This window comes from Desmodus rotundus, chromosome 11, assembly GCF_022682495.2.
Source record: "Desmodus rotundus isolate HL8 chromosome 11, HLdesRot8A.1, whole genome shotgun sequence".
Classification (NCBI taxonomy): domain Eukaryota; kingdom Metazoa; phylum Chordata; class Mammalia; order Chiroptera; family Phyllostomidae; genus Desmodus; species Desmodus rotundus.
The window spans coordinates 62,286,396-62,309,949 of record NC_071397.1 but is presented as its reverse complement, the minus strand read 5'-3'; the positions used below and the strand labels follow the sequence as shown (position 1 = coordinate 62,309,949).

General features: G+C 39.2%; 2 protein-coding genes across 5 annotated transcripts in view; one reads left to right on the top strand and one right to left on the bottom strand.

Annotated features, from left to right (window-relative positions):
* The window catches only part of FIG4 (FIG4 phosphoinositide 5-phosphatase), a 102,118-nt gene extending 96,478 nt beyond the window's left edge, over positions 1-5,640 (bottom strand). Inside the window, exon 1 of the mRNA XM_024551803.3 lies at positions 5,322-5,640. Within this exon, the coding sequence (XP_024407571.1) occupies positions 5,322-5,387 (66 nt within the window). The 5' untranslated portion in view covers positions 5,388-5,640. The remainder of the gene's footprint in view (positions 1-5,321) is intronic.
* A 712-nt stretch (positions 5,641-6,352) lies between these two features.
* AK9 (adenylate kinase 9) overlaps positions 6,353-23,554 on the top strand; it is a 111,840-nt gene continuing 94,638 nt past the window's right edge. For all 4 annotated transcript variants that reach the window (XR_006654191.2, XM_053914159.1, XM_053914158.1 and 1 more), the window contains exons 1-7: positions 6,353-6,500; positions 7,250-7,413; positions 12,872-13,002; positions 14,230-14,293; positions 18,811-18,863; positions 18,962-19,058; positions 22,008-22,120. Coding sequence is in view for 3 of the 4 variants with exons in the window: in XM_053914159.1 (XP_053770134.1) it covers positions 12,883-13,002; positions 14,230-14,293; positions 18,811-18,863; positions 18,962-19,058; positions 22,008-22,120 (447 nt within the window). In the remaining variant the exon portion in view is untranslated. The remainder of the gene's footprint in view (positions 6,501-7,249; positions 7,414-12,871; positions 13,003-14,229; positions 14,294-18,810; positions 18,864-18,961; positions 19,059-22,007; positions 22,121-23,554) is intronic.

Genomic DNA, 23,554 nt, shown 5'->3' with positions numbered 1-23,554 from the left:
CCCACGTGAATATCCTTTATACCTGGTTTTCTAAAACCAGAATCCAATTACAGATCATGCAATAGGCCCCCGTCTTTGTCTTTCACAACCTCAGCATGTTCAAGGAGCACACATTTTTTTACACCAATTTCCCTGGGTTTCTATTGACATCATTGATTTGACTATTTATTAGTGGATGTCTCATACGTGCCAGGCACTGGTCTGGACACCTAAGGGAAAAGATAAATTGAAGGTAGATTTTGGAGATATCACTTGCTAATGGATTAGATCAAAAAAGGGACCAACTGCCCCAATTACTTTTGTGCAAACAACTCCCTAGATGGTGGCACCACCTACTGATGTAGGGACTACTGGGGAAGAAACAAGTTTGAGGGTAAACTGATAGTTCTATTTACAATGTGCCCAAAGAGATCAGATGGGAACTCTGTATGAACCTGCAGCTGAAAGGAGAGATCTCAGCGGGTGTTACCAGCACAGGTATGGCATTTAATGTCATGGACTGGCTTATACCAACTAGGGAGAGTGAGGGTGGAGGCAGAGCCCCACAACTAAGCTGAGGAACTGCATTTTTTAAAGGCTGGATATGGAAAGGAATCGGTTGAGAAGACGGAAAGGAAGGGCCGGTGAGTAGGAAAAACCCAGGACACTGTAGAGTCTTCAGAGCAAAGGGAGGAAATCATTTGGAAAAGGAGGGAGCAGTCACATTCACATCAAATGCAGCTGAGAAGTCAAGGGAGATAAAGAGAGAGAAGTGCCCAAAGGATCTGACAATAAGAACTTGTGCGTGGCCTGTCCATGGGCAGCTGCAGTGAGGAAGTGGAGGCAAAATCCACGGCAGAGCAGGTTGAAGAGCAAATAGTCTTCTGGGTAAAGACGGAAGAGTGAACACCTCTGTTCCTCCAAACACCTCATGAAAACTATGAAGTTTTTTTTGTTTGTTTTTTAAACACAAGCCCAAAGGGCTATAGGAAGAGTGAGGGAGACAGCAGCAAAAAACAAAAACAAAAACAAAAACAATCATTTAAAACTGAAAACCATACCTAAGTTGGCAGTGAGGAATTCAAGAAGCAATCCAATTTACACCACAGAATCTCCAAAAGGTGTGGAAATTTGTGGCATTTCTTATCTCTGGAGGTAGAAATATAAAGTCTCAGAAAACTAAAGATAAAGAAGATAGCACAAGCTTCTAAAGAGGTTTAAAAAACGGCTTCAAACTAAAGATCAAGATAGAATAACATTACAAATTCTCAACAGCAACACTGGAAGGTGGAAGACAGGTGCATGATACTCCAAAATTTTAAGGGACAATTACTTTAAATCTTCAATGTAAATTAAATCTATCAATCAAACATAAGGATAGGACAAGGACATTTTCACATATGCATGGGCTCCAAAATATTACTGTCCATGAACCCTTCCTCATGAAGCAATTGGAAAAGGTGCTCCACCAAAATGAGGGTGAAAATCAAGAAAGAGAAAAACATAGCATCTCGAAAAATAAGGCCATCATCACGAGAGGCTACAGGCCGGGGGTGAAGGGGACAGGACACCAGCTGTGTCCAGGCAGGAGCCACTGCTTCAAGAAGACGAAACCAGTAAGAAGTGTGGGAATGTGCCGAGAGGAGGCTTGCATATCTGGGAAAGTTGAGGCTGAATTCATTGTAAGTTCTCAGTAAGAATTAGGGATTGTAGAAAGAAGGAAAGGTCATCTCAAGTGCTAGCAGTCTGAACTTCAAATAGTGAAGGTGGAAAGGGAGGTAAACAAAATGCCCAAAAGCAACAGAGAAGAAAGAGAGCAGTAGTTGAAGTGTCCAGGGTTTCCATCGGTCAGGCTCGCCTCAGCTAGACTGCCTGAATGCGTTCATACATGAGTGAGCAGATGACTCCCCTCTGCTGGGGACACATTTGTGTGTGTGTTTGTTGATACGTTACGGGGAGGAGTATCAGCAGTTGGGGTGAAGAATTATATACCAAAACAAACTATATTAAAATTCCCTTTAAGACAGAAGGTGATCAGAGCTTCCAGAAGCTAAGCATCAGTGTTTAAGGAAATGCTTACAATTTCAGTATGTAACTTTAACAGTGGTGACTTAGTATAAGATGAATGTGTTTCTAAAATATATACATGAACTCCAAAGGGAATACAATAGGTAACCCATTTAAGAGGAAACGCAGTATCTACTAACACTATTATCTTCTTTCAGAATGACAGGCTAATTAATCACTCACTTTTCATCTGAGGGAAGAAAATCTGCCTTCTTGAAAAAGAAATTTTAGGTTGTCTGACAGCATCAATTAATGTTCACCTTCACTTGAACTTTCAGAATAGATATTATTTTTAAAAATCACATGCAGTTACTTGTCATAATCTAACAGTATTTCAGACCTGCCTCCTCACTTTCCAGTCATCCACAGTCAGTAATGCAGCCCGGAGAGGGGAATGGGCCTCTGACAGTCAAAAGGGATGGCTGCAAACTCACTCTGTACAGAGTCACAGCTTTACTGATGGGGAAGCTTCCAATGCCCTCTAGAAACAAGTGTGAAACTGGCACTTCCAACCACACCTTCCAAATCGGCTATGCTTCCCTCTCCCACTTTATATCATTTAGGCCCCTGCTCCAACCGCTTAGCCAGCCACATCCTATATTGTTCTATTACATTTCCTAATTACACTGATCAAGGCTCATATCAAGGCTAATTAAGTAAGCTGCCTTTCTCGTGATGTGATTCTTACTTATTTTATTCTATTTTGTATGATGGGGTAGGGAGGAAGGAGAAGCTTCCTTAAATTCTTTTGGAACAAGGCTGGAATTAAACACATACCTACCTACCGGCATACATACATATAAACAATTTTGAGCTAGGAAGAGTAAAGATTATCCTAATAACCTCACCCTGACAAAATACATATGCAGACACGGAAATCCACCACAGTTATGTTCAGCTACGAATTTTAAAGTCAACCGTTACATTTCTTTGTTATAAAATGCTCATCACTTATTGCAATGGTAAGACCCCTAGGGCCTCATATATTAAGCGAGAATTATAAATTGGAAATCATCTAAAGTAAACTGCCATTTCACTCATGATAACTTCAGGTTGCTAGCTCTCCTGTGAGCAACATCCACTAGAATAATACAACCTGCTACAGTTTGGTGTTTTGTTTTTTTTTTAATTCCTAGGATCTACTTAATTGGCAGTAATTTTATGCCTCTTCTTAAAATTATTGACATCCCTTAAACTTTGAGCTTATTAGTTAAAAATAATCTTTCTGCTCATATCTTTAAATCAAAAAAAAGAAAGAAAGAAAGAAAAGAATTGCCTGCTGTACTGATGAGGAAACTGAGGTTCAAAGATTAAATGCAGCAAACACATTTCTCTGGTGGTTGACCTGGCCCAACCATTCCCTGAAACAAAGGGGTGTTTCCACAGACAAGTCACTACTGCCATGTCCTTCCTGGCCACCACGGTTTGTCCACACAGGGGCAGATTCCCAATCGTAGCTGAGTCAATGAGGTTCCTTCTCCTAGCACTATGCTCTGTCCTTGACAGCACTCTGAGAGGGTCCTCAAACCCTGCTGTCCCCTTTCTGCCCTTCCCCAGGTTGGGGAGTTACGCTCCTCTAATGATTCTTCTATGCAGTGGGTCCTTGTGATAAACTCACCTTTGATCTCTAAGTTGGCCAGAATTAGTTTCCATTACTAAGATGACTGAGAGGCATCACAGCTGTGAGATCTACAAGTCACTGTACCAGATCAGTGCTGTGAGGACCCGCAAAATTTTGACAAGAGAAGAAGGTGTAGGGTATTACAAGGAGAGAGAAGAGCAGAACAACACAGAGATATAGGGAACTGAAAGAAATGCAATTTTACTGCAGAATAAGGCACAGAAAAGCACATTGTTAATCCTCAATAAATGTTTGCTAAATTGATACTAAATTAGATATAAGACCAGACAGACAACTTCAGCACCAATCATATATGATTTTGAATGACAAACTAAGGAATTCAGCATTTACTCTCCTCAGGATGGAGGCTACTCCAGGTTTCTGAGCAGAAGAGCCCTATAACATGAATTGCTTTACAAAGAACACTAACATCTCAGGCAGTCCCCATGAACACTCAGCTTATTAATGGGCTGAAATTTCTGTTTTCAGAATAGTATTTACGTTTCTAAGTAATCTATGTTTCTAACTATTTACCAGCACATTGTATATAAAGCAGAAAGTTTTGCTTCAATGTCAAAATGATACTTCTCTGTGACTCTACTCAAAGAACTAAATATTTGCAAATGCACTATATTAGATAATTTCGTCTTCTGGTCTGAATCTGATCAAATGAAGTTGTCAGTGAAATTAATTTGGGATCACCAGAGTTCCTACACTAATGATGACCTGAGGCAGACATGCTATTACGACCATGTTAAAACGGAGAATCTGTTAAGGTAAGTACCTTCTTGCACCCTATCTAACGAAGACAACCCAAGTTCCACGTAATGTGCGCTGTAAGATATTCCATAGCATAAGAAATCTTGTTATATACAATCTTGTTATCATGGAGTGTAATTTTAAAGACAGACCCTAAACCCCAATTCAGAAAAGCTATACTTTATTTTCCAACCACACAAATGACAAAGTATGTACTTCTGCAAACTCCATTCCCTAAATTGTAGGGAGCTACTAACCTAAACATAAAAACTGACCTGCTTATCTGGCTATTAACTGTTTACATGGCCATTTAAAGTAATAAAATAAACAAACCAGAAATGTACTGGGGAAAAGTCAAGTGAAAAGCAAAATAACTTTATCCAAACAAATCGGCTGTCTTTAAACAGAAAACCTTTTTCTTTTCCTTTCAAATGAGGAAAACCAAACATTTCAGCAATAAAAGTACTGGTAATTAACATCAGTCATAGTGACAGTATGCTATGGAATAGGAAAACAGGCAAGTTATCGATTCACATAGGTCAAAACATTCTCTCACACCCATGCCTGTCCTGTAACTAGCGAACCACAGAACTCTAACAAACTCTCTGAAACTTGAAAAGAATCCAGTAACTCCTAAAGAACCTCATGAACAGTTTCTGAGATACTACAAGGACTTGTTTGCAGTGTGTTCCTACTGTGTGGCTTTTAAGTGGAAATTCGTACAAGCAAAAACACCAGCGTCCTGGGTGCGATAACTGGGGGAAGCCCTCTCAGGCACATTCCCCAAGGCTGGGACTAGGGTACAGGCGGATAGGGGTTTGCACACTCTACCCTGCAGATCCACACTGCTCGCCCGCCCTCCTCCTGCCCGCGCCCCGCCGCCCCGGGTACTCACAGCTCTAGTCTCATACAGAACCAGCTTCTGCACGGAGCTGATGATCGGAGCGGCGGCCGCCGGCATGGCCTGAGCAAATGGGAGCCTCCTGGACAGGGCACCAGGCCGTGGCCCAAGTGGCGGCAGCCTCCGGACCGCCGCAGGAGACCCAGAGAGAAGGCACTGCAGACCCTAGACACGGGTCCAGCCGGGAAAACACTCCCTGGGCACTAAAGAGAAAGATAAATATATGGATGACTGGCTACAACTCAGGGGTCTCCGGACCCCGAAACCCTACCTCCAGGCAAGCCCCGCCCCAGGAGCAGCGGGGCGGGGTTGGAGGATACACCATAGAGAGGTCGGGTAGAGGTTCCCAGAATCTGCGTGCAGCGGAGGGAGGGCGCCGACGGCGCCATCTTTGATGAGGGCAGCGGGAAAGTAGGCGGAGAAGATATCTGGGTTAGTTGAATCTCTCGTTTATCTGGTCCTTTTTGGAAAAAGAGGGGGTTTACGACTGGATTGCTTCTTTCGAAACGCTTCTCCGAGTTGTAGACAGATCCGTTCACAAGTTAGTCAGTTTTTGTCTGTCTACTTCTGCCTTTATTTTTCTGGAAGCCTTTTATTTCTGATAGTGCTTCTCTGAGCGTCGGAGTTATTTCCTCTCGCGTCTTTTTGTTGTCTATTTCACGTTTACCGTCCGGAGAGTGTGTGGTTCAAAGATTTTTTTTTTTTAACTCACCTAATTGGACTCTCCCACCTATTTGTGCGGAGGCTAACCATTTATAGATTCTACGAATGGACTGTCGAGGGTAGTGCTGCGCCGCTTAGTGTAGCCCTGGCTTTGGAGTCAGGCACTTCCGCGTAAAAAGTTAAGATTTCTTCCACTTGATGTGTGTGAACACAAATGGCAATGCCGGTGCCCTCTCTGATTGCTGTCCATATTTGTGAAAAGCGGTGTATTATAATTATGTGCAAAATCAGGTACAAAAAAGTGAACATTTAAAATAACAAAATAAACTACAGTTCCACCGCCCGAGGCACCGTCCCTGAGCCGCCCCACCCCATCACACCCAACGTCTGGCCGAGCGTCCCTGCGCGCCGCGCTGCCCAGGGTTCCCTAGGCAACCGCTCGACAGATCCGAGTAGTTCGAGGAGGCTGCCGTAGCCTGAGTGGGGTCCGCTGGGGTCGGCTGCAGCCAGGTAAGTTAGGGGTGGTAGTCCACTGACCCAATGCATTTTGGTACGGATTGAACGGAATCCCATCTACTACGGGGACCCCAGACCAGACCAGTTCCTTTTCTTGCAAAACTAAACTTCGAGATTTCCAGAAATTCCGCTTTTTAAAACCACTTCCCCTTTTCGATGACTGAAGTTTTCATTCCACAGATATTTACTGAGCACCTACTGTGAGAGCAAACAATGTAATGAAGTGCAGCTAATCTAGCCTAGGCAGAGAGAGTGCTAGGTTTTCCAGGAGTTGGGCCCCCTGTAAACCTCAGGACCCACTTCTAGAGGGGTTTCCAACACCTAAAAATGGAAGGATACTTTAAAATTTTGAATCGAATTGTAGTATAAACACATAATGTGGTATTACAGATTACATTATATAACAATGATATTAGAGATAATATTGTAAATTCAAAATGGAGAAGTTACAAAACTTTTAAAGTAAATATTTAATAACTTTAAATTGTTTTTCACAGTTTGATTCTCCTTTTATTAAAAACTAGAAAGGTGACCATGTCAGTGCTGGGCTTTTGCACTGACTTGGGTCTTTTAAGTGGGAAAAATATTTAGTTCTGCTCCATTTTATAATAGAAATGACTTAAATATTTGCACAATATTTTTATTTAGGATAACTCTTAATATATCTGTTGAATTTGGTTTTCCAATATTTAGTTTTCAATTATTATACTATAATTAAGCACTTCACTTAAACTTTGTCTTAGTATGGTTCAGCCAGAAACAGATCCTGAGATGAAAATTTGAGTACAAATAGTTTATACGAGGAATAACCCCAAAAACAACAGCAGGGATGTGAAGGAAGCTAATAAAAGGAATATCATCAAGCAAATCTCTCTGTGGGCTGAATTCACTGAGGAGTTCACTTGAGGTATGTATCACTTATTTCCTCTTTTTTCCCCTTTTTTATATTGTTGTTCAATTACAGTTGTCCCCATTTCCTCCCCATTACACTCCTCTGCCCACCTCCCACATTCAGTCTCTGCCAACCCCCCACCCCATTGTCTTTGTCCATGGGTCCTTTATACATGTTCCTTGATCACCCTTCCCCTTCTTTCCTGCCTTATTCCTATCCTCCCCTCTGGTCACTGTCAGTTTGTTATTTCCATGTCTCTGGTTCTGTTTTGCTTGCTTGGTTGTTTTGTTGATTAGGTTACACTTATAGGTGAGATAATATGGTATTTGTCTTTACCACCGGGCTTACTTCACCTATTCCCTCTTAAAGGGCAAAGGAGCTAGAGTATTTGTTCATCAACGCCCACCAGTTATTCCCCTGGAACTTCCAGTCTGTCATGTGCTCAGACAGAATAGGTTTTGGCAGCCAGAAAGAACCCTTAGACGAAGAGTCACACATGCCAGCCACAGTTGGAAGTTAGGCTGGCCATGTGTGGAAAAGGTGTATGTCAAGTAGATAAGAACAAGACACCAATAACATCTGCTCTATTCCAACATTTGTACCTCTCATACCCACTCCTCCCCCATATTAAGTTTACACTGCCTGTCACTGACTCTTTAAGGTGATACCTGGTCCCAATTTCTAAAAGAAATGGACTCACAAAAAGATGATTAGCAGGACAAGCTACAGAATCCTCTACTGCAATTAATTGTAAGTCTGTAACTGGTAATTCATCACTTCCCTCCTTTAACACCCATTCTAAATTTCCCTTTCCCTTGGCCAGCATTTCTGCTGGTCTAAGCTGTTTTACTAGTAGGGAAACCAGCTTTCATCCCTGAAGTGTGTAAACCCCTGATTACCATGTCACTATCAAGTTCTGGTTGCTACAGTTATCCACTCACTGGCTAAGAAAGCACCAAGAGGAGACTCAGAGAATCCCCTGAGTTCAAGACACACATCCCCCCTGCCCCACTCATGTGGCAGCAACTCTATCTCCACCAGTGTAATGACTCCTTAACAGATATTGGGAGCCAAACATGACCAGGTGGCAGCAGCAATTTCAGGTTTAGTGAAACCTAACTAAGTGGATCTCCTGAAAGAAGCATCTCTCTCCTCAGTCAAACCAGGACTTCCAGTCCAGCAGAACCTCAGGTTATGAAGAAGGTTGGTGCAGATTCCTCACGTCAATCACAGCGATAGTTGGAGGAGTCACTCTTATCCAACACTTGGTTCAAAGCATATTCCTCATCTTGAAGTAATGTCTCAGTCCCACACAATCATAAATTGGTGTTTTAAGAGGCCATTTTAACAATCTCGAACCAGCAGCTTCTAGGTGAGGTGGTATGTGGTAGGACCAGTGGATTCTCCTATTATATCTCCATTATTATAAAGAGGTTCTTTTGATCCAAAGCAATATTACATGGGATCCCATGATGATAAATGAGATAACTCCACCCCTTAGCAAGTGGTGCTGCCCACGGCACTGCAGGTACAGAAGGCAAAACCATACTAGGAACGCTTATCACCTGCTGCCCTCTCCACGGTGAAGGGGTCCTGTGTAATTAGTTTGTCACCGAATAGATGGTGTATCACATTGAGGGCTCAGCCTCAGTCTCTGCTGCAGACAGGTAAGACATCCAACAGAAGTAGTAGCTAGATCAGCCTGAAGAGGGAGCCTTGTTGTTGAGCCCAAGCACAGCCTCCTTCGCAGCCCATCCCTGCCACCATGCTTACTCCATTTTTCGGCCCATTTTTGAGCACTGAGATGACCAAGGACAATGACTAGTTAACATTTACTGGATAATTATCTTGTCCACCTGGTTGATTAGGGCCTCTTCTGAGATGGATGCTTTGTGAGACGGAAAGCTCATATATTTTGTGTTGATTTATATTAATTTTCTATGCAGTGTAACAAATTACCACAAATTTAGCATTTTAAAGCAATACATATTTATCATCTCACAGTTTCTGTGTCCAGAAGACCTGGCATAGCTGAACTAGGTCTTCTGCTCATGGTCTCACAAGGCTGCATTCAAGGTGTTGGCTGAGCTGCATTTTTACCTGGAGGCCCAACTATGGAAGAATTCACTTCCAAGCTCATTCACATTGTTGGCAAAATTTATCTCTGGAACTGAGGTCCCAGTTTTATTACTGGTTGGTGGCCAGTGGCTGCTCTCTGCCTTCGGAGATGATTATCTTTTTGGAAGCCACCTGCTCTTCCTTGCCATGTGGTCCTTTTATAACATAACAACTTATTTCTTCAGAGCCAATCAGGAGTCTCTCTCCAGTCTACTAAGATGGAATCTTATTTATATAACATAACGTTATGGGAGTGACATTTTTATTACTTTTGCTATATTTAGAAGCAAGTCACAGACTGCAATCAAAGGAAGAGAATTACACAAGGGTGTGACTCATTAGAGGTCACCTCAGAGTGTGTTCACTACATCACTCGTAAGTCCATTCACATGCTTCTTCCCCCAAATTCTTTTATCTTCCAATCTTGCTCCTTCCAGGCCCTTGACCACGTGAATTAGGAGCCGCTCCATGTGTCCTAGCCGGGACGTTAAAGCCTGAGTCCTGGGAGAGAGCCCACATATCAGTAAACTCTTATCCAGTCAACATTCCCTCAATAAGCACCCTCAAGATCTTCTCCCAGGATGTTCTCCTGGTTCCTATTGGGACATCATGGCCAGGCCCCTCAGCACTTTTGGTCCCTAATACCTTTTTTCCCTGTAGCAGTGCCTCCCCAGTTAGGCTGGGCTGACATTTGACCCCAGCTACTGCTCTAGAAGCTATGAGGGAAAGTGAAGGCTGATCTTGTGGAAGGCAAGCATTGTCTTCTGAGGCATCTGCCTTAAACCAGGCAAGAAGAGGCTGCTATGTTCCAGATATGAGGAGGGGCTACTTCTCTTGATGCAGAGCACTCAGAGTAACAAGGTACCAGGTGCTTAGACATCTGCCTAGGCAGCCGCATTCCAGGCCTTAGAGCCCTGGTTTTAGTCCATAATAGGGTCTCTAATAAATTCATCAGGCCTCTAAAAGGTATAGATGCATTTTCCCCTTTAAAACTACATTTATGGTAGTATTACTTAATTTGGGGGGGTATAAAAAAACTTAAAATTTCAGCCCTATAGTTGATGAAGTATCCATCTTAAATCTTTTTAATATACGAGTATTATTTCTTGCTGTCTTGTTTCATGTTGCCACCTTAAAATAAAGGTAGTTACATTAAGCCCACTTGAAAATTCTTAACTTCTGCAGAGAAGTATAATTACATTTCATTTACCTGGAAGCATATAACCTCCTCAATCCATTTGTTTATTGTTCCCTGAACAGTGTCTGAGACCACTCTGACATAATTTAGTTCCATTTTTGAAGTTTGCTTATTTAAGTCTTTTTATAAGGTTTTGTAGTTTTTCCATAAAGGGCTTTATAGGTTTTGTTCTGTTTAATCCTGTCTACTTTATATGTTTGTTGTTAAGTCATATTCATTTTTTATTACATTTTCTAGCTATTTTGGTGTATAGAAATTAACAGAATTTTGTATAATGATTTTGAATTCAGAAAATTGGATTGTCTCATTAATTCTTAAAATTTATCCATGGTTGGGTTTTCTGTGCAGGTAATTGTATCAACTGGGAATAATTACACTTTTATTTCTTTTGTCTTGTTATGACCTTAAAGACACATTTTTTAACATTTAATCATTAAATGTTCGTCCTTTTTTCATACCCTTTATCAAGAGAAAGAAGTTTCCTTTTGTTCCTAGTTCCTAATAGTTTATCTTGTATTAATTATTAAAAAGTGTTGAATTATTTCATACTTTTTCTATTTAGATAATCATATAGTTTTTCTCCTTCATTTAAGGTGATAATTTCATTTTCTCATATTAAACCACCCTTGAATAGGAAAACACAACTTGATCGTGATGTTGTTATATTTTTTATATATTGCCAGTTTGCTATTATGTTGGTTGAGATTTTTAAAATCCTGTTCACAAATGCAGTTGGCACATAATTTTACTTTTCTGCACTATTTTCTGGTTTAGCTATGGAAGCTATATGAGACACATAAACTCATATAAGAAGTCTACACTTTATCTTTTCTCTGAAAGAGTGTGTTAGATCACAAGACATGGAGCTCTCCAATTAAACCATCTGGTTCCTCTGTGGAAAGATTTTTTAGTTACTGATTTCATTTCCTTAATGGTTATAGAACCACTCAGGCTTTCTTTTCTTTTTTCCTTGAGACACTGATTTTTCTATGAAATAATTTTATTTAAGTTTTCAAATTTACTTCGGATAACTGTGTTTGTATCTTTTATTATCTCTATCTGTAGCATTATTATTGCTATAGTCCTTCCACTTTTTTATATCTAATATTGTTTGATCATATAGGCAGTAAATCAGTAAATGATATGGAAAATTCAACCAATAAAGTTAACAAACTTGGCGTAAACAGTATTTAAAGAACATAGTGTCAAATAAATGTAAATTGCATATTCTTTGCAAGGATACAGGAAATTTTTTTTTGGAAATTACCCTGTGATAGATCATAAGGCAATCCTCAACAAATTTCACAGAATTAATCTAACATGAAGAACATTTTCTGATATAATGTTAGAAATAAACAACAAAAACATAGAAAAATCTGAGTTTTAAGATGTAAGAAAACATACTTCTAAGAAATTAATGTTTAATATTGTTTAATTGCACCTTCTATCTTATTTTCTTGATCAACCTTGATAGAGGTTTTTTATTTATAAGTTGTTTCAAAATACCACTGTTTAACTTTGTTGATCCTCTTTATATAATGTTTGTATTTGATTTTATTAATTTTTTAAATACATTTTTCATTTTTTTTCTGTCTTTCAAACTTCTTAAGTTGTGAGCTTATTACTTTTCAGACATTCTTTAGTTCTGACGTAAGTATTTAAGGCTTCTAAATACTACTTTAGCTGTATTGTACAAGTTTTGGTACCTATTATGTTCATTATTTTTCAGTTCTATGTATTTTATTATTTTCATTAGGATTTATTTTAGAGCCATTGGTAGTCCCTACACACACACAAATAGATGTGTGTGTATGTATAACATATTCAATTTTATCTTTAATAAAATACATCATATATGTGTATGTGCATGTATACATACATGTGTTTTTTCCCTTTAGTCTTTCAGAAGCATTTTGGTTGAGCTCCCTTTTTTACAGAATATAACTGGATTTTGCTTTTTATCTCAAACTAAGAGCCTATTATGGTTTTAATACGTGAGTTTAACTTACTTGCAGTTATTAGGAAAAGCCATGTGGTTAGTGGTGTGAAAAGGCTCCTGGGCTAAGCACATTGACAGGACATTCTAGTTCTCCCTAGCCTGCCCACCTGTTCCGACTAAATTAAACACTTCAACAGTCTTACCCTTTCTTATTGCAGTATTTTGTATTATGACTTCTCAAGAGAAGATCGAAGAGCAGCATCCTTTTGTGGATATATTTAGTGAAGATGAAGCTGAAGAAGACTTTATGTTGTCTAAACCTGTTTGCTTTGCTGTATTTGGGAAACCAGTAAGCTATCTCTTCTAACTTACTTAGTATAATTTTTTAATTTTTGAAATCATAACCTTATGTTGTAGAATGAAAACCACAGAATGATAATTGTTGTGTTTATTAGACTTTCACTGTATGACTTACAACCTGATATGATATTGGTTGTAAATTTATAACTTTCTTCTTGTTCATTATAATCCCAAAGGAACCTAGATTGTATTTATCTTTGGTTTTATATTATAAAGAAATTAACTCATCAAAACACTGTACCATGAAAGTTAGTAGTATGTGATCCAAGGTTATATCTGACTCAATTTGCATACAAAACTTTCTGTGGAATTTGTTGTGAGATTCTCTGGATATGTGAAGTGGGACAATAAAGGACAAATGGGAGGTTCTCCCATTAATATCTGAAGCTTAAGAGGCAAGGTGCCTCACCTTTGCCCACAGTTAGTGAACCTATGCAGTGTCCTTCTACAAAACATGAAGAAGCCCAAAATGGTTGTGGTAGGATAGCCTCCCTTTCTAGGCAGTTCTAGTAAGGACCTCTAGATAAGAGCTATTTTCAGCCAAGGAGCTAGTGGGTAATGAGTACTAGAGGGCCTGAGCTGATTAATTAAAGAGCCTCTCCAGAAGAGCAGAGTCCAAGGGTTGGATCCTGTTTTTGACTTAATTTTATATGGACCCTGGGACAGATACCAGTAGGTTTTATTATGTTTCTAAAAACAAATTAGAGTTTTTAAAGTCAACAGTGAAGGTAATCAGATGCAACTATTACTTCATTAAAGTGATCTTTTATCTTTAAAATATGATACTTTTCAAAGATGTCCATTAAGAACTTTTTTGCTCTTGGAAGTTACTAAATAAAAGTCTCAAAACATTCATCATTCCAGACTTTAAGAAGAAAATAAAATGGTATATCTCGATAGAATCACAATGATTTATATTCAAAATTATAAATTTTGACATTCAAAAGTGTTTAATACCTGGAATACCACATTGGTAGAGCTTCCTGGTTTTAGGGTTATTTTCTTAATTCAAAAAGATTTATTCAAATCACTTAAATGCAACAATTAGTAGAGAAAAATGATGCTATAAATCTCTTGGGTCTACTCTTAATTTATTTTGGAAAATAATTTACTTGATAATATAGTAACAGTCAATAGAGTCTTTTAAAATGAGAATATCTGTTCCACTGGCAAATAGCAATTTTACTGGGTTTTAAATAACACCTTTCTTTTTAAGGGCATTGGGAAGTCAACATTGGCCCGTCAAATAGCACAAGAATGGAAATGTATTCATGTAGAAGGTAAATTTTACTTTTTTACCCAATATTTTGGCATAACAGTTTTCAAATATGCATAAAAAGTAAAGAATTATACAATGGCCCAGGCCAGATGGCTCAGTTGGTTGGAGCATTGTCCCATACGCCAAAAGGTTGTGGGTTTGATTTCCAGTGAGGGCACATACCTAGGTTGTGGGCTCGATCCCCAGTTGGGGTGTGTATAGGAGGCAACTGATCAGTGTTTCTCACATCGATGTCTGTCTGCCTGCCTCTCTCTCCATGCCCCTCTCTCTCAAATCAAAAAACATATCTTCAGGTACAGATTTTTAAAAAAAATTACACAATAAATGCTCATATAAATCATCTACTCATCATTTATCATCTGTGATTAATATTTTGCTGTATTTCCTTTATCATACATCACTATCGACCCAGTGAATTATCTTCATGATACAATCAAACATGTTTTGCCCTTTAGTTAGTCCTAGTTTTGTTCATAGAATTTAGAGGGGTTTATGAAGGGTTTTTAACTTCATTCTATTGCTTCCAAATCTCTGATTTCATAATTTAGAACTATTGAGGAGATGTGTCTCTGGGTTGCCTCCCTATGAAAAATGAAAAGAGAAGGAACTATTACAGTTGCTCTTGGGATTATTTTCCAGGACCTAACTATCTTTGGTGATAAATTTATTTTTTATTATTTATAAATTGAATTGCACTCTTTGCAATATATAAGCCAAGGATTGATATGTTTATATATAAATATTCTCTCAATTAATAAAACTACTTATTCCCTTATAGAAAAATAATTCACAAAAGTAGAAACAAATATGGGCAAATATAAGAAAAAAAGAGCTTAACATCATTGTTATTCAATGAAATGCTAATTAAAATAACACTGATATTTGCCTATTGAGTTGGTGGTAAATTTTTTTCTTCTCAGAAAGCTTTTTAATTTTTTATTATATTTTATTGATTATTCTATTACAGTTGTCCCAATTTTTCCCCCTTTGCTCCCTTCCACCCAACACCCCCCACTTCCTCAGACAGTTCCCACACCATTGTTCAAGGGTGTAAGTTCTTTGGCTACTCCATTTCCCATACTGTACTTTATATCCCCGTGGCTGTACTGTAACTATCAATTTGTACTTCTTACTCCCCTCACCTCTTCACCCATTCCCCCACATCCCCCTCGCATCTGGCAACCATTAAAACTCTCTATATCCATGATTCTTAGTTTGTTTTTTAGAGTCAATTGTTGATAGGTATGTATTTATTGCCATTTTATTGTTCATAGTTTTGATCTTTTTCTTAAAGAAGTCACTTTAACATTTCATATAATGATGGTGTGATGATGAACTCCTTTAGCTTTTTCTTGTCTGGGAAGCTCTTTATCTGCCCTTTGACTCTAAATGATCGCTTTGCTGGGTAGAACAATCTTAGCTGTAGGTCCCTGTTTTTCATGTCTTTGAATATTTCTTGCCAGTCCCTTCTAGCCTGCAAATTTTCTTTTGACAAATTGACAGTCTTATTGGACCTCCTTGGTAGGTAACTGTTTTTCTCTTGTTCCTTTTAAGAGTCTCTCTTTATCTTTAACCTTTGGCATTTTAATTATCATGTGTCTTGGAGTGGGCCTCGTTGCATCCATCTTGTTTGGAACTCTCTGTGCTTCCTGGACTTGCATGTCTATTCCCTTCACAAAATTAAGGAAGTTTTCTTTCATTATTTTTTCTAATATATTTCCAATTTCTTGTTCTTTATCTTCTCCTTCTGGCACCCTATGATGCAAATGTTGGACATCTTGAAGTTGTCCCAGAGGCTGCTTACACTATCATCATCTTTTGGTTTCTTTTTTCTTCTTCTTATTCTGACTGGTTGTTATTTGCTTCCTTATGTTCCAAATCATTGATTTGATTCTCAGCTTCATCCACTCTACTGTTGTTTCCCTGTAAATTGTTCTTTATTTTAATTAGTGTATCCTTTGTTTCTGACTGGATCATTTTTTTAAAGATTTTATTTATTTATTTTTAGAGAGGGGAAGGGAGGGAGAAAGAGAGGGAGAGAAACATCAATGTATGGTTTTCTCTTGCATGCCCTCTACTGTGAGGACCTGGCCCACAACCCAGACATGTGCCCTAGACTGGGAATCAAACCAGCAACCCTTTGGTTCACAGGCCGGTACTCCTTCCAGTGAGGCACACCATCTAGGGCTGACTGGATCTTTTTTATGCTGCTGAAGTCCTCACTAATTTCCTTGAGCATCCTATAATCAGTGTTTTGAACTCTACATCTGATAAGTTGTTTATGTCCATTTTGTTTGGCTCTTTTTCTGGAGTTTTGATCTGTATTTTCATTTGGGCCATGTTTCTTTGTCTCCTCATGTTGGCAGCCTCCCTGTGTTTGTTTCTATGTACTAGGTAGAGTTGCTATGACTCCCTGCCTTGGTGGCATGGCCTAATGTCGTAGATGTCCTATAGGGTCCAGTGTCACAGCCTCCCCTATCACCCAAGCTGGATATTGGAGGTGAACCCTTTATAAGGGCTGAGTACACCCTCCTCTTGTAGCTGAGCCTTGATTGCTGATGGCAGGTCAATGGGAGGGATTTATCCAGGCTAGTCAGCTGCAAGGATTGGCTGTGACCACGGACCACCAACCTCTACCATCTGTGGAGGATCAGCTGTGCAGGGACAGGGTGGTGGTGCTCCATTGTCGTCTGTAGCTGTCCACTGGGTGCGCAGCCTCTGGGGTTTCCTAGGTGGTGCAGGCCAAGGTCAGCCTCCAACTGTGTTCTGCCCAGGGCCACCCTGCATGAGCTATAAAGCAATCTGAGATGGCTGCTACTTCTGCTGGGCTGGACATTGCAGGTGAAGCCAAGCTGTGAATTTGGGATGGCTGCTGCTAATTCTGGGCCTGGGACCACTTAGCAAGAGGTCGGGGGCTGTTGTGAAGCATGACCCAAGACTAGCCATTCATATGGTAAAGTCACTGTTAACAGCTTGGGTGGGCCCATAAATTGGGTGTGACAGAGTGTCAGCAGATCTCCAGGGCAGGGCAAATAGTAAGAGCCAGGTTGATGGAGTCTCAGATATGGCACCGGCCTGCCAGCTCTGTGGCTCTGTGATGGGAAGTTTCAGAAAAGGGACAGTGGCCTCTGCCTGCCTTTTTCTTTGGGAAAAAGCTGTTCCCCAGGTCTTTCCTTGATGCCAGACACTTCAGTTCCTCCCTATATGCCCCGGTGCCTTTCAAGCTGCTACACTGGTGCTGGAGCTCAGAGAGAGTAAGTCTGAGTAATTTTGCGTGTGGCTTCTTTAAGAGGAAATGCTTGGGACTCCAAAAGTTTCTTCCACTGACTCAATCCCTGCTGGGTTTTGCAGCCAGAAGTTATGGGTACTTACCTTCCTGACACTGAAACCCTGGGCTGGGGGGACTGATGTGGGGCTGGGACTTCTCACTAGTGAGATGTTCCTCCTGAAATTTTATCCACTACACATGGATGTAGGACCATCCCATTCCAAATCTCTGCTCCTCCTACCAGCATGGATGGACGTGGTTTCTTTAATTCTGTAGTTGTCAGACTTTCATTCAACTCAATTTCGGATGGTTCTGAGTGATGGTTGTTCTATAGTTTAGTTGTAATTTTGATGTGGTTGTGCAAGGTAGCAATCTGTTTTTACCTACAGCTCCATCTTGACTGGAAGTTCAGCAGTAAATGTTTTAAGTTTCTACAGTCATTGTTTGCAAGAATGTTATGAAATGAGCATTGCATGGGCTGTTAGTGAAATTGCAAATGGATACACTTTTGGCAGGGGCAATTCAAGAACTAAAACACACACAAAAAATTTAATTTTCCTTTCTTTGATCAAAAAAATTTATTTGTAGGAAATGTTAAAGAATACCAAATGTTCCATAGATTATTAGCAGCTAGAGACATCATATAGCTCCTGGGTCCTTTCCTAGGTCATGCCCCTGTCATTTCTACCCCAGGAAGTCTTCCACAAGTGATGGAATGTTTCCTCTTGTAAAGGAAACACATTATTCAAATGTCAGCTTTAAGACCCTTTTTCTGGTCAGTTTTTATCTATTTTATCATTTCTTGATGCATAGTTTCTTTTTATAGAACCAGTGTGCAATATTAATGAGCTCTAGACATAACTGTACGGTTATAAACATCTGGACCAATAACATAGTCCAGACACTTTTGGGCCGTGCTTCACAATTTCCCAATCACCGTCATATACTCAATGTCATTTCATCCTAATAGTCTCTTGCATGTTATACAGGGCATGAAGAGCTCAAGACACAGAAGTGTTTAGGGAGGTAGCTTCCCCAAGATGGCAGAGACATGTTCTCTGTGGAATATGTTCTGCCGCTCAGCGCTTTGGTTAGGCTTAAATGATGTAATGCGTATAAACATTCTTTGTAAACTCTAAAGTGATATACAAATGTTAATCTTTGTTACCAGTTACAAAACACACGAATGTTTTTCCTAATTTGACAATTCTAATACCAGTTTGTGCTAATATTTTAAATTCATATTTCAGCTTTAACAATTTTGGAAGAACATATTGCCAGTGAATCTGAAACAGGAGTTATGGTAAACAAATCTAAATTTCAAAATTATTATTTTTTTAAAAAAGCTCTGTATCACAGGTATTATTATACAGTAATGCAAAATATCTGTGCTTTTCTTAGTTGCAATCAATGCTGGTCAGTGGTCAAAGCATTCCAGAAGAACTTGTCATGAAGCTAATATTGGAGAAGCTCAAATCTCCAGAAGTCTCTCACCTTGGTATGTTTGTTTTTGTACATCAGTGGCTATCAGAGCAGACTTAAAAACTCATGCTTCGTCTGAGGCACAAATAATTTGTGGAGTTGCTGTTTCTTTTGCCCCTAGTACAGGTCCCAGAGCCTGCATTCAATTGAGCAGCTCAGATAGTTTTATTTACTTGTTTACTTGTTTTTTTTCATACTCTACATTTGTAAAAACAAATTAAGTTTATATGATCCAGTCTTATTTTAGCATTTTCAGCAAAAGCATCAAAAATCTGCTGCAGTCCTTCTCGCAGTGCTGGCAGCTTCTGCTGACTGCTTTCCCCTTCACCCTGAGTTTGATTAGACAGTAAGTCCTGTCCATGGTGTAGTTTCTCTGTATTAATCCACACTTATCAGGCAGGAATGAGAACTAGAATAGCCCCAGCTTACCCTCTGGCTCCAGCTATTGGCAGGCTCCAGCCTGTTCGTCCAGTCTACCCTCTGACTCTGGGCCTGAGAAGTCTCTGTGCCCTCAAACACGTCCTGAACAGAGGCTTCGGAATTGTCCAGTCAAGAGGGGTGAGCTGGGCAAGGGTTGAATTCAGACTAGGGCTAGACATACTGTCTCCTTAACCAAAGTACCCACCATTGTGGTGTGTCAGACCTGGGCGTTAACGCCAGCCATCACATCAGAGTCTTGAAAACAAGTTCAAAAAAGGTTGTTAAGCAAGTGAGGGCTAGATCAACAACAGGAGCCACACCAAAGTAGGGGAGTGCTGAGAAAGCAAAAAAGCAAGAACACGAAGAGGAGGCAAGCAGAGAAAGGTCTGGCCCAGTTCCTGAGTCAGTACCAATGCATGCAGTGACCAGATTTTTGCAGGGGTGCCTTGGGCTCATTTAAAGAGCCTCAAATAGGAGGGTGACTACCTTAAGATACCACCATGATTTCTGAGTGTTTCAAAGACAACAGCAAGAGCAAACTAGAAAGCTGAGTTGGGAACTAAAGATTATAGCCAAACAGGAGAGAATCATGATATAACTCAGACATCCAAACCCAACATAACAGGTCTCCCTTTCTGCCTTTTGAAGTTAAACCACTTAGGATTGCTTCTCTGGATAGTGTCCACCATGTGCAGGCAGAAAGTAAAGTGTTTGAGAAAGCTTAGGAGAAATTGACACATTTAAGGAGGTTTTGGATTACTGTGGAGTTGTTGATCTGATTCTTTTAAGTAAAAGATTGTGATCAGCATGTTCTTAAATGAGGATTTTGAGGTTGGCCTATTAGACACATTTATTCATCTGTCAACAGATGCTTAGTAGTTTTTTTTTTATTATACTATGCTAGGCATAATATCAGATAGCAGTTTAAACTTTTTGGTCTCAAGACTCCTTTACATTTATAAGAATTATTGAGGCCCCAAAAGAGATTTTGCTTACATGGGTTGTATCTATCGGTTCTTACCATATTAGAAAATAAACTAAGAAATGTATAAAATATTTGTTTAAAAATAATAAAACTGTTACATGTTAACATAATTAGCATATTTTATAAAATAATATTCTTCAAGGCAAAAAAATTAGCGAGAAGAGTGGTATTGTTTTATATTTCTTGCAAATCTCTCTAATATGTGGCTTAAGAGAAGACCTAGCTGGCTTGTGACATCTGCTCCTGCTTAGTGTGTTGCAGTGTGTTGTTAAAGTACCTAGAGAAAATCCAGCTTTGCACAGATGGGTGATTGGAAAAGGGAGGGCCTTTAGAATAACTGTGGGTGTTCTTGATCCTACACCAAAACTTGACAAGGGAAAGTCTACTAAAGGTTAGTTGCATTGTGGAATCTGAAACCATATCAGTGAACTTTTCAAACTGTATTCCATTAAAATCCACTGATCTATGTGGAACTGGGAACGGGTCTCCTACCCAGGCATGATTTTGTGGCACCAGGCATTGGTTGTTTGGAAAACATTGTTCACTGAGTTATGACCTTCCAAATGTTGACACATGTCATTATGCAATATCAAAAAAATCACACTTGTTAATAATCACCACCAATCTCATCAGGACAAGTTTTAAGAATTGGGAAGCTGTTAAGCTTAAGGCAGTGGATACAAGTTTTTCAAAATACTAATTTTCACTTAAATTTTATAATTGACAACAAATGCTGTCAGTAGTTGTCCTTGAAGTGAGAGGCTCACCCCATTCACTTTTTATAAAATGTCCGCCAAATATCTAAAGCTATATAACCGTAATTTGTTGTCAGTGGTTCTTCAAAGGAAAAGTGGTTCTGTTAAAATAGCAGAAATATCTGTTGGAGGCTTTCATTTAGCACTGAAGGAATTGAGGCTTTATTCTATTAATAAGAAAAAAGTTTTTCAAGCAATACAATGACATAATTAAAGAAATATATTAAGGAAGTTAATGCGATGGTGATAAACTGGGCGAATTTCAATGGGATGATTGAGATTCCTGGGTAAGGATGCAAACCAATGAACGTGCTAAGCCAAAACCACTGATACTTTCTGAGGCTGTATGAGGGGTAGTTGGGTATTTTATTACTCCCTATAACTTACATAAACATTATATGTATATTCTGTTACAGTATGAAGTGTTAATTTAAGAAGAAAAAATAATATATCATGCAACCCCTATAAAATACCTTTACCATTCATCATATGAACTTTACTAATGAATTAGAAGAATTATTAACATGGAATTTACTTCCTTAGGCACCTCCTATGCCTAAAGTAAATTGATTTGGAATTTTAAAAGATGTCTCCTCCTCGCCCAATGATTTTATTTATTATGAGAACAATATTATTCATAGTACTATTTCCTTAACTATTGATTTTTAAAAATTTGATATGCAATTTTAAGATCTGCATTAGTGTTCATCAATTACCAGATGATATTTTATTAAGTAATAATAATAAGTCCCTGCTTTCACATAGGGATAACACAGAACTTTAAACATTATATTTTACTCTATAGGTTATATTATCACTGAAATACCATCACTTTCACAGGATGCCATGACTACTTTGCAGCAAATAGAATTAATTAAAAATTTAGATTTGAAACCTGATGTTATAATCAATATTAAGGTAAGAATAGTTTTTTTTAGTATAGTTAACCATTCTTTTTATGGTAGTGAAATGAAAGCAATGTTTACAAAATTTTAAATATTTAGGGAAATACTAATTTATGCATCAATCATTGGGCCCAAGTTAGAATTTCTTACACCTCTGTGCTTTTGCGCCCACAGCTCCATCCACAGCAGACACCTCCTTGCCTCTTCACCAGGTTTAATCATAGCCACCCACCGAAAGTCAGTTCAGGCATCGTCTCTTCAGAACTTTCCTTAGGGCCATCTCCTGTACCCTGACACACTCATTAACTAATGCGTTCTCTCTCTCTCCTCTCCGTTCCCGGAGCACGTGACCTCCTACAGGAAAGGTAAATACTTCTCTGACGACCATTCATATTACTCTCTTTGCTCTGTCATGTTATCTCATTATATTCACATTGGACATTTTCCTTCTGGACTGTGCCTCATTTAAAGGCAGGGACCATGTCTTGCTCACGTAAACATAAACTAGCACAATGTTTGGCACTTAGCTGACACCTGATAAGTTTGCCAGTTAAATAAAACAAAAGAACGAACAAGTGGTTTGGACATATGAGTGTTAAAGAACACTATTAGATTAAGAATCAAGGTGGGGTCCTTTTCCCAATTCTTTCCTTTCTCAGCTATTAGAATTTGGTAAATCACTGTTAGGAGCCTCAATTTCCTCTTTACAAAGATGATAAAAACTGCCTCATTGGATTGTGAAAAGAATTCAGTGAGGTGAGGACTACTTGTTTATATAAAAATGAATGATAAGCATTTATATTCATATCCTGCTTCGCCAAAAGGCTAGACAGCTCAAAATAAATTAGATGGGTCTCAGCTAGGTGTGGGGTCCCAGCTGTGACAGACAGGTGGCAGTCAGTGCTGAACATGTTGCCTGGGCCACAGGTCATGGTCAGAGGCCTATCAAAATCCCTGTGATACTGACACCATACAGCTGTGAACATTTGATGTCTAAGCAATGGAAAATGTAGATTGTATAGGAACTTTAAGACTTGGTGGAACAAGAGCACACAGGCTGTAGGGCCTCAAATGCTTCCTAAATCTGGGGCATCGATTTGGTTGTAAGTTTGATGAGCCAAAGTAGAAGGGGCAATGTGACCAGTTATATAAAATTCATATTACCCATGAAAAGGTAAGCCATTCCTTGGGAAACACAAAACATTAAAAATGAGAGAAACATCTTACATAGGTCTTAATGTAAGAGATTGTTAATGTAGAGAATGAAATCCTGAACCCCATTTATATTATGTGTAATAGTGGGTGTCCATAACAGTTTCTGCAGTGTAGCCAGAGGGTCATCAGAGGGTCTAATGTGAGACTGAACTTGATACAGTTCACACCTCTCTGATGGTTTAGCCATGTTTGGGGGTAAAATCTGGAATTTCTAGGGCAAAATTTCTTAGCC